Genomic DNA, 15,194 nt, shown 5'->3' on the forward strand with positions numbered 1-15,194 from the left:
TGATTCAACACTGCCATGTCTGTGGATTCATAGGTCCTACTGAAAATTAAGTTCTATGTACTCATTATAGAATTTCTTACAATGGTATGCCTATACTCCCGGTCTACTGTGAGGACTTGGGAAACTGTGTTTTATTCATCCTTGTATTTTTCAGGCTTTAGCATAGAGTCTTTAACATAATAGATAGTGAATAAATGGTTTACTTTACCATTAAATTGATTTTCTCGAGCAATAATATAAACATAAAATGTACTTCTACTATTCAACTAATTTTACAATGGATGTATACAATTCATTTATAAAGCTATGTAAGTGTTAAATAAAAATGTCTGAAACTTAGGGTAGACAATCTTTCATTTTTTAGTACATTAAAATAAAAAATAAGTTATTAGTCAACCCAAAGGGCTATAGAAAAAAATTTCTTTGTAATAATTATGATAAAGTGTACCTTGATTTCAAATCCTACTTAATGATTTGTATGATACACTGTAATTAAAATGCAATTTGTAAATAACTAAATGTACTAAAATTGCCTTACCTCCTAAACCAGGAAAACAAAAACCTTCATGCCTTCTGTTTGCAACATTTTTTATTTATGATCTTATTTATTGAGTCTATGATGAATTTTTATAGTACTGCTTTTCTATACTTTTTTTTTTTAGATTTTATTTATCTGACAGAGAGAGACACAGCGAGAGAGGGAACACAAGCAAGGGGAGTGGGAGAGGGAGAATTAGGCTTCCCACTGAGCAGGTAGCCCAATGTGGGGCTCGATCCCAGGACCCTGGGACCATGACCTGAGCCGAAGGCAGATGCTTAACGACTGAGCCACCCAGGCGCCCCTATAGTACTGATTTTCTCAAAGTGCCATATATATATATTTTTCTATATTCTCAATATTCATATGAAATAGATAAAGGGCAGGTTCTCCTAAACCCACCTTAACACTGAAGACACAGAAACAGGGGAAATAACAACTGTGGGAAGTCAGATAATTAGTCAATAGCTAATCTGACTCCCATTTAATTTACAAATTGTCAAAAACTCACCTTCTCCAACTGTATAGGCTGCAGAGGTAGGTTTCTTGTTTACAGCTGCATACAAAGCTTCTGGTCTGCCAAATAAATACACAAACAGATTAAAAAAAAACAATAATGAAACAAAGACATCAACAAGCAAAAACCAAGAAAGGTGATACAGCAGGTGTTTGCAGTACTTTCTTTAAGGGCTTTCCAAAATCAGTTTAAATATTGTCTCAGTACACAGGCTAGAAAATTCTCATACACAAAATCGTTAGGGGACTAAGAAGGGCCTGGTTACAGACTTCTAAATTTTTTAATAAAGTAATTTCAACATGATTTATAAATAGTTTTTTCAAGTGTGAGATACTTTGCCTTTCTAAAGGAATTTTAAAAAGACACAAGTGCTTTAGTAAATGGACAGTTATTTAGTAAAGTACATAGGGGGCTTGGCTTGGTATAGGGAGAAAAAGGACAACATACCAATATATAAATTTTAATATTTGTTTAGAGCACACTACATTTCAATATATAAAAATAATAGAACTTGATATTTCGGAACCGGTAAAGCTTTGATTTCCAATTTAACCCAGGAAACTGTCTTAAAAAATCTGGAAGACTGTCATATTTAAGAACTAGACATCTGTAGGATGCACCAGTGCTCCCCAAGACCCTTGAGGAAATTATACAGTAAGGCAGTTCTCAGGGAAACAGAGTGGAAGCTTACTACAGCTCATGGCCACAGCTGAACAGACTGCCTTGTTTAGGGCATGATCTCTCCATTACTGTAGGCTTTCAAGTTATATGCCTTATCTGTTAGAAAAGATCAGTAATTGAATGAAGAGTTAGGGGGAAAACAACACTTAAACTTACTGTCTTTGCACTTAAGTTTTCTACTCCATAAAACGATACGGTGTTTAAATAAGATAATTCCTATAAAGGGCCCAGCTCCGTGCCAACATGCGTGTGTCAGCTCTGAATTGTTATCACTTACACAGTTCTAAGTCTAAAATTCCGTGTCAGTCTGAAAAGTAAATTTCTGCATTTGAACTAAAAATTCATACATAGAGTCTCAGCATTGAAAGGGTTTTTAAAGATTAATTCACTCTTTTTATCTAATTAGAAAACTGCAAAGTAGGTTATTCCATAGAGCCTGACAAAAAAATAGCAGAATCAGAACTCAAGCCTCTTGATTTCCAAAGACCTGTCTCTTTTCAATCAGATCACTTTTCTATTTAGATTAACTTCCATATAAAACACAAGAGACAGCTGCCCATCACTACATTAGAGTACTTATTTCTTAAACATCTTTCTTTTTTTTTTTTAAGATTTTATTTATTTATCTGACAGAGAGAGACATAGCGAGAGAGGGAACACAAGCAGGGGGGGTGGGAGAGGGAGAAGCAGGCCTCCCACCGAGCAGGGAGCCCAATGCGGCACTTGATCCCCGGACTCTGGGATCATGACCTGAGCCGAAGGCAGACACCCAACAACTGAGCCACCCAGGAGCCCCTTATTTCTTAAACATCTTAAAGACGTTTGATGATCTCACTCCTCTGCAGACTGGGAAATAAAGGCCAGAGACCTTGTCTAGTTTTTACCTGCTGTTCTCATTTGAAAATGGATTCAACTCACTGTTGCTTCAATGACTCCTTATTCGCTGAGCTAACATGACTGGGAAGCTACCATGCACTGAGATGACACGAGCCAGGGGAAAAACTCAAAACCAAACAAAGACACGGACCCTGTCCTCCTGGAGCTTACGATTTAATAAGGGGCATGGGTAAGAAAATAGGTAACTACATTCCAGTCTGCTGCGAGCAGTAAGAGAGGTGTGATCTCCAAGGGATTCTGGAGGCCCAGAAACGGTAAGTCCTACGCTTTGGCAAAGGGGAGGTCGGTCCTCAGCAAACATTTACTTAAAAGCTGGCAGTGCCAAGTGACAACACGGGAAAAGCGCTCCAAGGGAAATGAAAGGCAACTTCTCTGACTGACCTGGTAGCACAATGAAAACAACCGATCTCAAATTTTAAGCACGTTGAGAACTCTAGGAAGCTGAAATAACTAGAATAAAACACATTCTAAAACTGGTACAAATATCTGAAGTGCGCTTTTTCACTCTTGGAATTACCCTTCTGATGGTCCAAACTCAAGCATACATGTTTTATTTGATGGGACAGCCAGTGGTTCTACGGTGGACTCATTAGTGAAAACACCAACATCCGTGTCTCATGGAAACACAAAACGCTTACTCTTCCTGCTTGACTTCACTCCCAGGGATGATTTTGACATAAGATTTTGGAAACCATCCTCTTCCTCCAGGCACCTCCCCAAACCACCAATTTTCTTGCTGCTCCAAGACAGTAATAATATCATGTTTGGAGAAGTTCAAGTGGTTGTCTTTCTTTGCAGTCCAAGAACAAAGGGCCTGTGCCTTTAGGTTTTCTACAACCTGTCCCTGTGAATACAAAACCACAAAATTGGGGAAAAAAAAAAGGTAACCAGGATTTCTGTTTCCTAATATATAACTTACTTACTGTTTAAACAGAGACCAGTTTGGTGTGGTCGTGCCTTAAGATAACCTTTATCTACTAATCGATTTAAAATGATATATGGCAGAGAACATCTGCCGTAGCCTTCTGTTAAAGACCGAACACCTACCGTTCAAGGAAACATCTTGGCATGAAGTATCACTGGATTGGAAGAGGAACACTGGGCACTCAAGGAATGTACTCATAAATCCATCAAGTAGACGTCACAGAACAAATGCAAAGAATTACTGCAGCCCCTTCCTGTCCTCCAGTTCTGGACATCCCCTCCCTGTGGTCCCCTCCCTGTGGTCACGGCAGGTCACAGGTCACACCACTAGCCCTACAGATACGGTTGTGCTCTGCCTCCCTTCACTTTTCTGCTCTCCATCCCTGAACTTCCTCCTTGTATTCTTACTCATTCTCCTTTCTTTGCCTCCTCTCCGAGGAAGGAGTATTCATTGATAAGGCTAATCTCTTTACCTGTACTCTCGATTTCTACTATGCCCTCCCTTTTCTACAAATCTTGTAACATCTTGAAGTGCCTCTCTAAAATAGTCAATCTCTCCACCTCTCTACTTAACTTCTACCTCTAAATTCCTTAAAGACAGGAACTCAATCCATTTTAATTTTGGTTCTGCACCCACCACACTACTGAACCTCTTCTTGACAAGGTCATCGATAACGTCAAAGCCCAAAAAGCTTCTTCCAAACCCTTATTTTCCCTGATGTCTGAACAGTGCTGACATCACTTAACACCCCTGCTGTTCTTTCTTTCTTTCTTTCTTTCTTTATTTGAGAGAGAGAGAATGAGAGACAGAGAGCATGAGAGGGAGGAGGGTCAGAGAGAGAAGCAGACTCCCTGCTGAGCAGGGAGCCCGATGCGGGACTCGATCCCGGGACTCCAGGATCATGACCTGAGCCGAAGGCAGTCGCTTAACCAACTGAGCCACCCAGGTGCCCACCCCTGCTGTTCTGAAAGCTCACTCTCTGGTGATTGATGGATCCCCTTTTTGGTCCAGGCCCTTTCCTTTCCTGTTTCACATGATTTCCCTAAATTATTTTATTTATGTCTATGCCTTTTCAAATCTCTTTTTTTTAAATAAAGATTTTATTTATTTGTCAGAGAAAGAGGGCACAAGCAGGAGGAGCGGCAGGCAGAGGGAGAAGCAGGTTCCCCGCTGAGCAAGGAGCCGTATGAGGGACTCGATCCCAGGATCCTGGGGTCATGACCTGAGCTGAAGGCAGACACTTAACTGACTAAGCCACCCAGGTGTCCCTCAAATCTTTTTTTTAAAAGATTTTATTTCTTCATTTGTCAGAGAGAGAGCGCACGTGCACAAGCAGGGGGAGTGGCAGGCAGAGGGAGAAGCAGGCTCCCCACCGAGCAAGGAGCCCGATGCGGCGGGACTATCGATCGCGGGACTATCGATCCCGGGACTCCGGGATCATGACCCGAGCCAAAGGTAGATGCTTAAACGACTGAGCCACCCAGGTGTCCCTCAAATCTGTATCTTAGTTGTAACTTTATCTCCTGAGCTCCAGACTTGTAAGTCAGACTGTTTACTGGGCCTTCCCACCAGGTTGTCTCTAAAACAGATACCTAGGTTGCACATGTGGGATGTACCATTTTTAGAACCCACGGAACCCACTCCTCTTGCAACACCCACCCAAGACAATGCCATCACCATATTTCCTGTTACTCGAGCTAAAGATCCTGAAAATGTATAGAAGGGAAATCCATTTCCTCTTCTACACATTTTCTTTACTGTGGCACTGGTTCACATCGTCCTCTCTTGTTACTTAGCTACTCTAGCATCCTTCCTTACTTGACTCCTTTGCTTCCTTCCACCCATCTGGCCCCTGTACTACTGCTGGAGTTAGGTTTCTAAAATATACACCTCTTAGAAACTTTCATGGGCTGCCCACTGCCAAGTTGCTGGGCACTGTATTAAATACTTCACAAATAAACCTCCACCCCTAACTTCAATTCTTGACCCTTTCTCCATGAATCCTGTACTCTAGCCACACTATAAACAATTCTCGACCTGCAAACTCCTTGTATTAACATGCCTCACTATCTTCCCCAAATTATTTTTTCACAGGAGTAACTTTCCTTCTCTGTTTGCTAAAATCTTATCTTCAAAGGTCCTGCTCCAATACCTGGCCCTTTGTGAACCCTGCTCCAATTCCCACAGACTGAATGAGATCTCTCTCAGCTGTATATACCTCAAGTCTTTGTAGAATATCTTTATGACAATACTTCTCATATTTTACAATTATTTCTTCTTTTTAAAAGATTTATTTTTTAAAGATTTTAAAGATTTATTTATTCATTTGAGAGAGAGAGAGCACAAGCGAGCATGAGGGGGGGTGCAAAGGGAGGGGGAGAAGCAAGCTCCCCACTGAGCAGGGAGCCCTATGTGGGGCTCATTCCCAGGACTTGGAGATCATGACCTGAGCCGAAGGCAGATGCTTAACCATCTGAGCCAACCAGGTGCCCCTATAATTATTTATTTCTGTGTCTGTCTCATTAAATTATGACTTCTTAATGGCAGGGATTTTTTTCCCATTAAATTTCTAGCACATAATGAAATGCCTGGAACCTATGGTCACGTATAAACATTTTTTGAGTGAAGGTGAAATCTCCAGACTCTATACTGATGAAGTCTGTGATTTCTTTTCAATAATGTTAATGTAACAATGCCTGTAATGGTTACATCTAAATCAGGGGCTAAATATATATAATGTAGTTCCCACACAAATAACTTTTTTAAGAACAAAAAACCAAAAACTCCCAAGCCCAAATATCTTCTTACAATAACTATGAATTAAGAATAATATAACCAGATTTGTCAAGATGACATTTTGAGCTTAGAAATCTTAACTGGTTGGGGTGCCTGGGTGGCTCAGTCGTTGGGCGTCTGCCTTCAGCTCAGGTCATGATTCCAGGGTCCTGGGATTGAGCCCCACATCGGGCTCCCTGTTCAGCAGTAAGTCTGCTTCTCCCTCTCCCACTCCCCTTGCCTGTGTTCCCTCTCTCACTGTGTCTCTCTCTGCCAAATAAATAAATAAAATCTTAAAAAAAAAAAAAAAGAAAGAAAATTGGTAGCAACTGGATGCTATGAAAATGAATTGTTGAGAAACTTCTAAGTAATAATAATTTCTTTACATTATATCACACGTGAACAATAAGAACAGAAACCAAATGTTACAAATTCTGGTTAAAAGAGTAAATGATGCCTTTGTACAAAAATCTTCAATTTTATTTTTTTTTAAGATTTTATTTATTTATTTGACAGAGAGAGACACAGCAAGAGAGGGAACACAAGCAGGGGGAGTGGGAGAGGAAGAAGCAGACTCCCCGCTGAGCAGGGAGCTCAATGCGGGACTCGATCCTAGGATCCTGGGATCATGACCTGAGCCGAAGGCAGATGCTTAACGACTAAGCCACCCAAGTGCCCTCTTTATTCAATTTTATGTGAACAGGAGCAATGTCAAAGAATAAAGAACACAGGGGCGCCTGGATGGCTCAGTTGGTTGAGTGTCCCAACTCTTGATTTTGGCTCAGGTCATGATCTCAGGGCTGTGAGATTGAGCCCCGTGTCAGCCTCCGTGCTCAGCACGGAGTCTACTTGAGTTTCTCTCCCTCTGCTCCTTCCCCCGCTTGTACGTGTGCTCTCTCTCACTCTCTAAAATAAATAAATAAATCTTAAAAAGAAAAAAAGAGGATAAAGCACACAAAATTATAGATACACACCTGTCCATGAATCGGTGATACAGATCCAGGGGACACAGTACGAGTAAAAGCTGATTTTTTTTGCCATGATGTATTAACAGTTAGGTTTGTAAAAGATACATTTTGATAATCAGTCACTGATGCTGGTTGATTTGAAGAAAGTGATCTGTAAATACAACACTTTGATATAAGTACAGTTAATCATTTAAAATCTAATGAAGTACTACAAATTTATCAGCTTGTATATAATTTACTTTGTGTTTAAACAAAATCTGTGGAAAAAAAATTCACGAACAAAGTACTGACCTACATTTTTATTTATTAAATTCTACTATGAAATTTGGAAGGTACTCTTGGAGAGCCCAGCACAGATTATAATATGATTAAGTAGCAGGCTGACACGAATACCTATTAGGTATTTATACATTTACCAAAAAATGCATAAACTCCACTGTTAGCTAAAAACTTACTCAGAAGAAGTTGAGGTAGCAGATACAGATACTGTAGGGGGAAGTAAGGCCTTCTTAGGAGACACAGATTTTTCACCTGATGGCATTTTTTCTACATAGTTGCATGGAAACCAGCCAAAATTTCCTTGAAAACTACCATAAAGCCAACCAGGTTCTCCTATGGTTTTTTCATCAACCTATGGAAACAAAAAGAAGGGTTAACAATGGTTAGAATACTACACATTTACAAAGGAAGGAGATGCAGACTGCTGTATAGTAGCCTCATTTTCAGAATTAAGTTGACACCATTTTCTACAAATCAATAGGTCACTCACTATCTCTAATTACTGACATAGTGCCTTTTTAAAATTTAATTTTTAATTTCATCCAGGTTAAATATGAAAATAGTTTACAAAACAAACAGCATTCTACATGGCTTATCCTGGAAGACCCCATCACTCAATATGCCCTTATTTCCACTCCTCACAGTAACTTGCCATTTTTAGTTGTTTCTTCTGTATTATCTTCTGTATTTCTAAGTAACATACTTATACTACTATTTCTTGAATGTTTCAATTTTAGACATACTATTGGCTTTTGGTTATGGAAAATCAACATTTAACTTTCTTTTACTGCATCTTTTTATTCTATCAATACTGCTATCTCAAAATTTTTGGTTAAATTATATTCAATGGTTACATTATTATGACTATGCAAATAAATTTTCACATCTGAATAATGCACTATTCTGATAATTACACTTACTTTCTTGCAAACTTGTTATTATCCTATAGTTAATCATTAATTTTTTTGCTTAGTTTTTTCTGTTCCTATCACAGAATCTTCTTGAACTAAGAGTTCTGAATACTATTTTCCAACTGGTAACACACACAGATGATTTATAGTTTCATTTTTTTCTTCCTTTTATTGCTGAGGAGTATTACATTGCATAGATGTACCACAATTTGTTTATATGCTTACCTAGTAATGGACATTTGAGTTGTTTCCAGTTTTTGGCTATTACAAATAAAACTATGAACATTTGTCTTCGTATATTGATCTTGTATCCTGTAACCTTGCTAAACTCACTCATTAGTTCTATCATAGCTAGCATAGCTATGTAGTAACTATAAAATGGTGTTCTGAAACAGAACATAGGAACCACTGCTAAAATATCATCCTGTAGATCTAGTTTAAGACTACTTTAAAATAGCCAATCCAGAGCACTAAAAACGAAGACAAGAACACAACAGACCCTAAGGAATTATGCAACCGAAAGCAGCATGCTCAGCAATTCACCTGATTTAAGTGTTGGTCTCAAAGCAAGGATCACTGACAGGTATGAATACTAGCATTCAAACACTAACTTCCTCCTTTTTCTATAAACTTTTTTTTTTTTTAAAGATTTTATGTATTTATTCATGAGAGACAGAGAGAGAGAGAGAGAGAGGCAGAGGGAGAAGCAGGCTCCCAAGGAGCAGGGAGCCCGATGCGGGACTCAATCCCAGGACCCTGAGATCATGACCTGAGCCGAAGGCAGACGCTTAACCATCTGAGCCACCCAGGCGCCCCTTTCTATAAACTTTTTTAAAAGCCTACTTTCTTTAATACTTTTTCCTAATATTTTCTACTTTTCTAAGAAGAAAAGGCCCATTCATTTAATCTTTAGAATTAGACCAAGTTTGCTTTGTTAGGGGTCAATTTTAACCGATTTCATATCTGTTATTTGTAGCCCTAATTAATTTTTACTTGTCAATTTACACAGTGACTTAAACTAGAAAATTTTACATAAGTTCTCACAGGTTAATGGAAACTATTACTTCAAAAATAGCACTAACACATATGAACGCTTGAACAACAGGTTGTCATGGAAAATGTTGCCAGGACTCAGTGGAATTTCTAATCTTTTTCACTTTCAACCAAATCCCTTCTGCTACTCTCATCCATTAAGTTGATTAGACCTTGCCTCCTATCTTACCAAGAACAGGGAAGCCCTCAGATCTGAGCTCACCTTCTAACTCAGCAAAATGTATTTAATAATCCCATCCATCCTTTTCTTTCAGCCCTCTAATCACAAAGGAAGAGGTTATCTAGTCCTTCCACTACTCTCTCCTGTGCTCTAGATCCCAAGCCCTCCAGCCCTATAGAGAATCTTCCTCATCTGCATCCACTGGTCAGAATAGAGAGGTCTGCCAGGGAGGCATGAGGTGCCTTCCTGAGTGTTCTGTGTTCTATATGTTGATCTGAGTGGTAGTTTAACAGATATATACATGTGTACAAATCTACACTTGAGTTGTACATTTACAGTTGTGCACTTTACTAAATCCAGTATCATTAGCCCTTTCCCTCTCTGCAGATCTTCTCTATCATTAAACTTGCTCAAGCTTCAGCCAAGTTAAAAACAAACAAAAACATGAAACATAGAACAACTTCCCTCAACCCATACTCCTCACTATCATTTTCTCTCCCTTCTCCCTTTCAAAAGCCAAGCTCCTTCAAAGAATTTTATATATTCACTGTCTCCTCTCCCTCCCTTCCAATTTGTTCAGGTCACTGAATCTGGCTTCTTCCCCCACCACTCCACTCAACGAATATTGTTTTCCTCCAGGTTAACAATAGCTGTGATACTGTTAATCTAATGGTTATTTTTTTTTTTTAGTCCCATCTTATTTCACATGGAGATCCAGACCACTCTTCTCAAAATTCCCTAACACTAAACTACTCTCCTGGCTTTTTCCTACCTCTCGTTCTTTTAAGGCTCCCCTTCCTCTAATAATCCCTCCAGTATTCATGTCTCTTGGGGAATTGCATCATCAATCATCCTCTACACTCATGTCAATTACCATCACAACATAATGATGACACTCAAACTGGCCTCCTCTGATCTCTGCCTGAGATCCCCCTATATCTGTGGATAGCCAGGGTTGTATCCACCTGCTGCCTAGAAATTTGAAACTCACCCAAAATTAAACTCATTGTAACTCTTACTCAAATTCCCTCCTTCTGATCTTCCTCTCTTAGTGAATGACACTGTCATCAACCAAGTTGTCCAAATCAGGCATCTGGTAGTAACACATGACTCATTCTTTACATCAGTGATTCGGCGGAGAACACAAATAGTCCAGAAACTCTAGCTAAGTTAATGTTCCTGTTGTCACTGCCACCAGACTGGCTTGATGACCATGGGGGGAGGTCTGCTCTAAAGCTGGTAGCTTTCCACCACCTTCCTTCCTCTACTACATTAGAATGTCTGTCTTTCTCATCAGACTATCAGCTCATTAAGTGCAGAGACTGTGTCTTGTTTACTATATCCCTAGCCTAGCCATAGCCCTCAACAAGTATTTGTTGACAGAATAAATAAAAGATGTAACCAAAAATATAAGTAGGCTCTTGACCAAATGTGCCCAGAGACAGGCTGCATCTCTTCATTCTTGGACACAACCTCATCACCACCAATAGGTGGAGGAGGATCAAGAGGGCCCCGGACTGTGGCACTGTGTGGTGGCAACGGTAACAGAAGGAATGTGCAGCTGGGGACCATCATGAGTGTTTGAACAGATGTTTCCGGTAAACACTATGCCAAGTATCACTAAATATTTGCTATGTAACTGATAAAATACACCACACTGGTGACCATGCAGGGAAAAACGAAAGCAGGCACTGGCTAGGTATTCGAGGTAATATTACCTTAATTTACTAAGAAGAAAACTGAAGCAGACACTAAAACCCAAGTTAGTGTGCTTCTAAAGCCTATATTCTTTCCATTATATCACAGTGGCTGTATCAAATGCTCTTCCCTGCATCTTGTCTTATTCATCCATTTTATGTGGTTTGTGACTATATAATAAAGGCCTTTTTTTTCCCCAGGAACAAGGGACTGCATCTAGTTAGAGCTATAGAAGTAAACAGTTGTAGTTACCTCCTTCAACTCTTTTAATGGTTGACAGAAAATAATCAGCTTCTCCAAATTTCATTGGTAATTTATTAACATAACAAAATCAGCATCACCTTTTATGATGTGAAGCAATGGCACAGTGTAAAGAACATTGGATTTGGAAATCAGAGACATGTACTTGCAACCCACTCTGGCACTGTTCTGCTGACTGTTACATTTTGTGTAAGTCTAAGCTTCCTTACCTAGAATATGGCAGTAATAATATGCAACTCTGCAGTATGTTGTTAGGGCCAAATCAGATAAAGTTCAAGATACGCTTTTTAAATGGGAAATCACTATATAAAATTATAGTCATTATTATTATAGAAAGTAACATATTACATTGTATTAAGCTTATTCATGAACAAAAAAGACTGTTTCCTACCTGTATTATATCCCCAGAATTAAAACTCATCTCATCATGGCTCCTGGCTTCAAAGCGATACAATGCTTTATAATTTACCAAAGCACTAGCTGGCTCACCTAAAGAGAAGATAATTGTCATTATTTGCTACTTTCATGTATACACATTTTTGTGATGACTCTATAATATAAAGAGCTTGTAAAATCAAAAGGAAAAAAACTGAACATCAAACAGTAAAATGAAAATCCATTTGACACAGGCTTGTTAGGATTTAAATATTGTGTATAGTCACAGAATCAATATAAAAGCAAATGAGGACGTTCATCTTCAGTAAAGTAGGAGGCAATGAAACAAAGCCATGACTTGCAGGGTGTGCCACGCACGGGGACGTCGGGGAAGGCAGAGGAGTGGTGGCAGGCTAAGCCGTGCAAAGTGCAAGGAGGCCAAGCAGCAAGGTTTGTTCTGTGGCGCTCAGGACGTAACAGGGAAGAGGAGACAGAGAGAGAGGTCACAGATGAGATTAGCAGTGAATAGGGTTCAGTGAAGAAAGAGCTGTAGATTTACCAGTATGGTTCTAAAAGAAAAACAGAAGAGCTCACAGATACACTAGCCTTAATAAGATTAAAAATATTTAACTTTATTTGCAGAATAAATGCTTTAGCTTACAGAAATTTCAACACATGTATCATTAATAAGGATTCAAATATTTGTATATCCACAAGAGATACAGTAATATGTAAAGTATTTTAGGAATGGAATCTGAGATGTAGCATAAACAAAGTGTATCATTTGAGAAAATTTTAATATGCAAAGACTTACAATTTTACTGTTATTCATTAAAATAAACAGTTTAGTTAACACTGGCTGAATAAACTACAACTGTTTACTTCAATTATGAAAACCATGTCAGGGTCTGTTCATAGCTACTCAGTGATTACGATCTTCTTTTCTACATGTTGTTTTAAGACTTCTACCCTCAGTCTGTTTTAATAAAGCCTATGCACTTCTCCAAGTTTAATTAATTAATTTATTTTTTATTTTATTTTATTTTATTTTATTTTTAGATTTTATTTATTTATTTGACAGAGAGACACAGCGAGAGAGGGAACACAAGCAGGGGGAGCGGGAGAGGTTGAGAAGCAGGCTCCCCGCAGAGTGGGGAGCCCGATGTGGGACTTGATCCCAGGACCCTGGGATCATGACCTGAGCTGAAGGCAGTCGCTTAACCGACTGAGCCACCCAGGAGCCCCAAGTTTAATTTAGAAAAAGGTTTTTTTCTGACTCAAAGGTTAACATGTTTAAAAATTTTTTTTCCCCTCTCATCATCTTTTTTTCTTTTTGCTGTCATTGTTCTGTCTCAGAAAAATCAAATCTATTATTTTTATCCTTATCCTTACATTGCTTCTCCTCCACTTTCTGCTCTTCTTCTTGAACTTTCTCTTGTGTTTTTTCTTCCTGGAGTCGCTTTTGTTTTTCTTCTTCCTCCTTTCTAAGACTTTCTCTCCATAAGTTTTCTTTTCCTTGCTTTGCTTTCCTTTACATTAAAAAAAAAAAAAAGAGTTTGCATAATGTCCTAAAATTTTTGTTATGCAAAATAAAAATATTAGATCTTGTTCCTCACAAACTATAGAAATATTACATATTTCTTATGTATTTATATATAATCATATATTTATTATGTAGCAAAGACATATTAGTAGGGGGTGTGGAGAAACAGTGGGGATCATGGATGAAGGTGAAACCAATTAATCAAGAGAGGCAAACGGATGAGCTGGGGAGTAGGACTGACAATTTCCCATACCCTTAAATTCCCTCCTGTCAGCTAACCTCCCAGTCCCAAGAAGGGGAACTATTCAGAAAACAAGTCCAAAAGGTATATCTAAACGTTCTTCCTTTCCCTCCAGATTTTTCACAAGGATTGTATTCTAGCTCTTATTTCCACTATCCTAGCTAACCCCTGTTTTCAGGGTTTGGTCATTACTGTGGAAACAGGAAATGTTTTTGGGCAGATTACCTACTTTCTACATTATCCCTTGGAAGTCTTTTCCACTGTTAAGAGAATAGGACATGTTTCCCCTATAGGTCCATGCTTCCATATGTGTTTCTAGGACATATGATATAGCTGCAGCTTGATTTCTAGCTAGGCAAGATGGTCTCTGATCAGACTTAGCTATTACAGTATTGAAACTAATGTTCACCATAGTTTTCTTTCTTGCATATATTTTTTATGGTCTTACTCGGAGGCAGAGCTGTCACCACTAAATTTAGCACCTTCTCCAAGCCTCTGCTCACACTATCAGGGACAGCAGAGCTTGTGGCTGGATTCATCCTGGGAGTTGGGGGTATTTATGCCCCACCGAGAAGGATACCTTGGCTTAATTCCATGTCTCAATTCCTAGAATTCTTGGAGGAATTTGGAAATTCTATATAATCCCCCAAACCGTAGACCCACTTAGCCACCTTTCTTCCTCATTCCTGAACTGTTTTACACTTCGTACTCCTGGTTCATTACCCCATGACTAGCTTCCTCTTGACCCTTTTCAAATCCTCCCATACCCTCTCTCACTCCAAAGAGTGCTTCCTCCAGCACTTCTGTGACTGACATCTGGCTCTCCTTTGAGGGCCATGCTTCTCTGTGGTCCTTTCTTAATCTCAACTGCCATCCCTTTTCCCAGTTAGTTCCTCGGTCGCCTTCTATGATATTCTTCCACACCTAAGATGACCTAATCTAGCTTCTATTTGAATTCCCAGAGATTATAAACACCACCAAGTATTTACCACATGTTTACTGGGATAAAGAAAGGCTAGAGAGTTAAGAGAATATAAAATTAAATTTTGGTAAACTTTCTTATGTATGAGTTAGTGCATGAGAAATTGGTCCAGAGCCAGAAGATACCTCAGAAGCTGGACAAAGGGCAAAGAGGCCACATCTACACTGTGAAAACCTGACTATAACCAACAGCACGAGACAAGGAGGGAATCTTCCAAGGTAAATGGCCAAGAAATCAGGTTATACTTCTAAGACTCAGCTCTGGACAGATCGGACATGTGTTTCTGCTCTGATTTCTTCCCTCTTCTATAGCAGGATAATGTGTGAGGAGGATGAATCAAATGAAGATGTGTATTATTAATATGGCTTGCTGGCCTAAAAAAATTGTGAG

The 15,194-nt window shown here is 39.0% G+C and overlaps 1 protein-coding gene across 15 annotated transcripts in view; it reads right to left on the reverse strand.

Moving 5' to 3' along the window:
• Positions 1–15,194, reverse strand: part of ITSN2 (intersectin 2) — a 141,462-nt gene that overhangs the window by 53,604 nt on the left and 72,664 nt on the right. For all 15 annotated transcript variants that reach the window (XR_010405463.1, XR_010405462.1, XR_010405461.1 and 12 more), the window contains 6 exons: positions 13,431–13,567; positions 12,055–12,152; positions 7,757–7,932; positions 7,308–7,452; positions 3,272–3,477; positions 1,050–1,114 (listed from right to left, as the gene is read on the reverse strand). Coding sequence is in view for 10 of the 15 variants with exons in the window: in XM_064571927.1 (XP_064427997.1) it covers positions 1,050–1,114; positions 3,272–3,477; positions 7,308–7,452; positions 7,757–7,932; positions 12,055–12,152; positions 13,431–13,567 (827 nt within the window). In the remaining 5 variants the exon portion in view is untranslated. The remainder of the gene's footprint in view (positions 1–1,049; positions 1,115–3,271; positions 3,478–7,307; positions 7,453–7,756; positions 7,933–12,054; positions 12,153–13,430; positions 13,568–15,194) is intronic.

This window comes from Mirounga angustirostris, unplaced genomic scaffold (genome assembly GCF_029215605.1).
Source record: "Mirounga angustirostris isolate CCGP_5_RB_7025 unplaced genomic scaffold, mMirAng1.0.hap1 SCAF_10, whole genome shotgun sequence".
In the NCBI taxonomy this organism is placed as follows: domain Eukaryota; kingdom Metazoa; phylum Chordata; class Mammalia; order Carnivora; family Phocidae; genus Mirounga; species Mirounga angustirostris.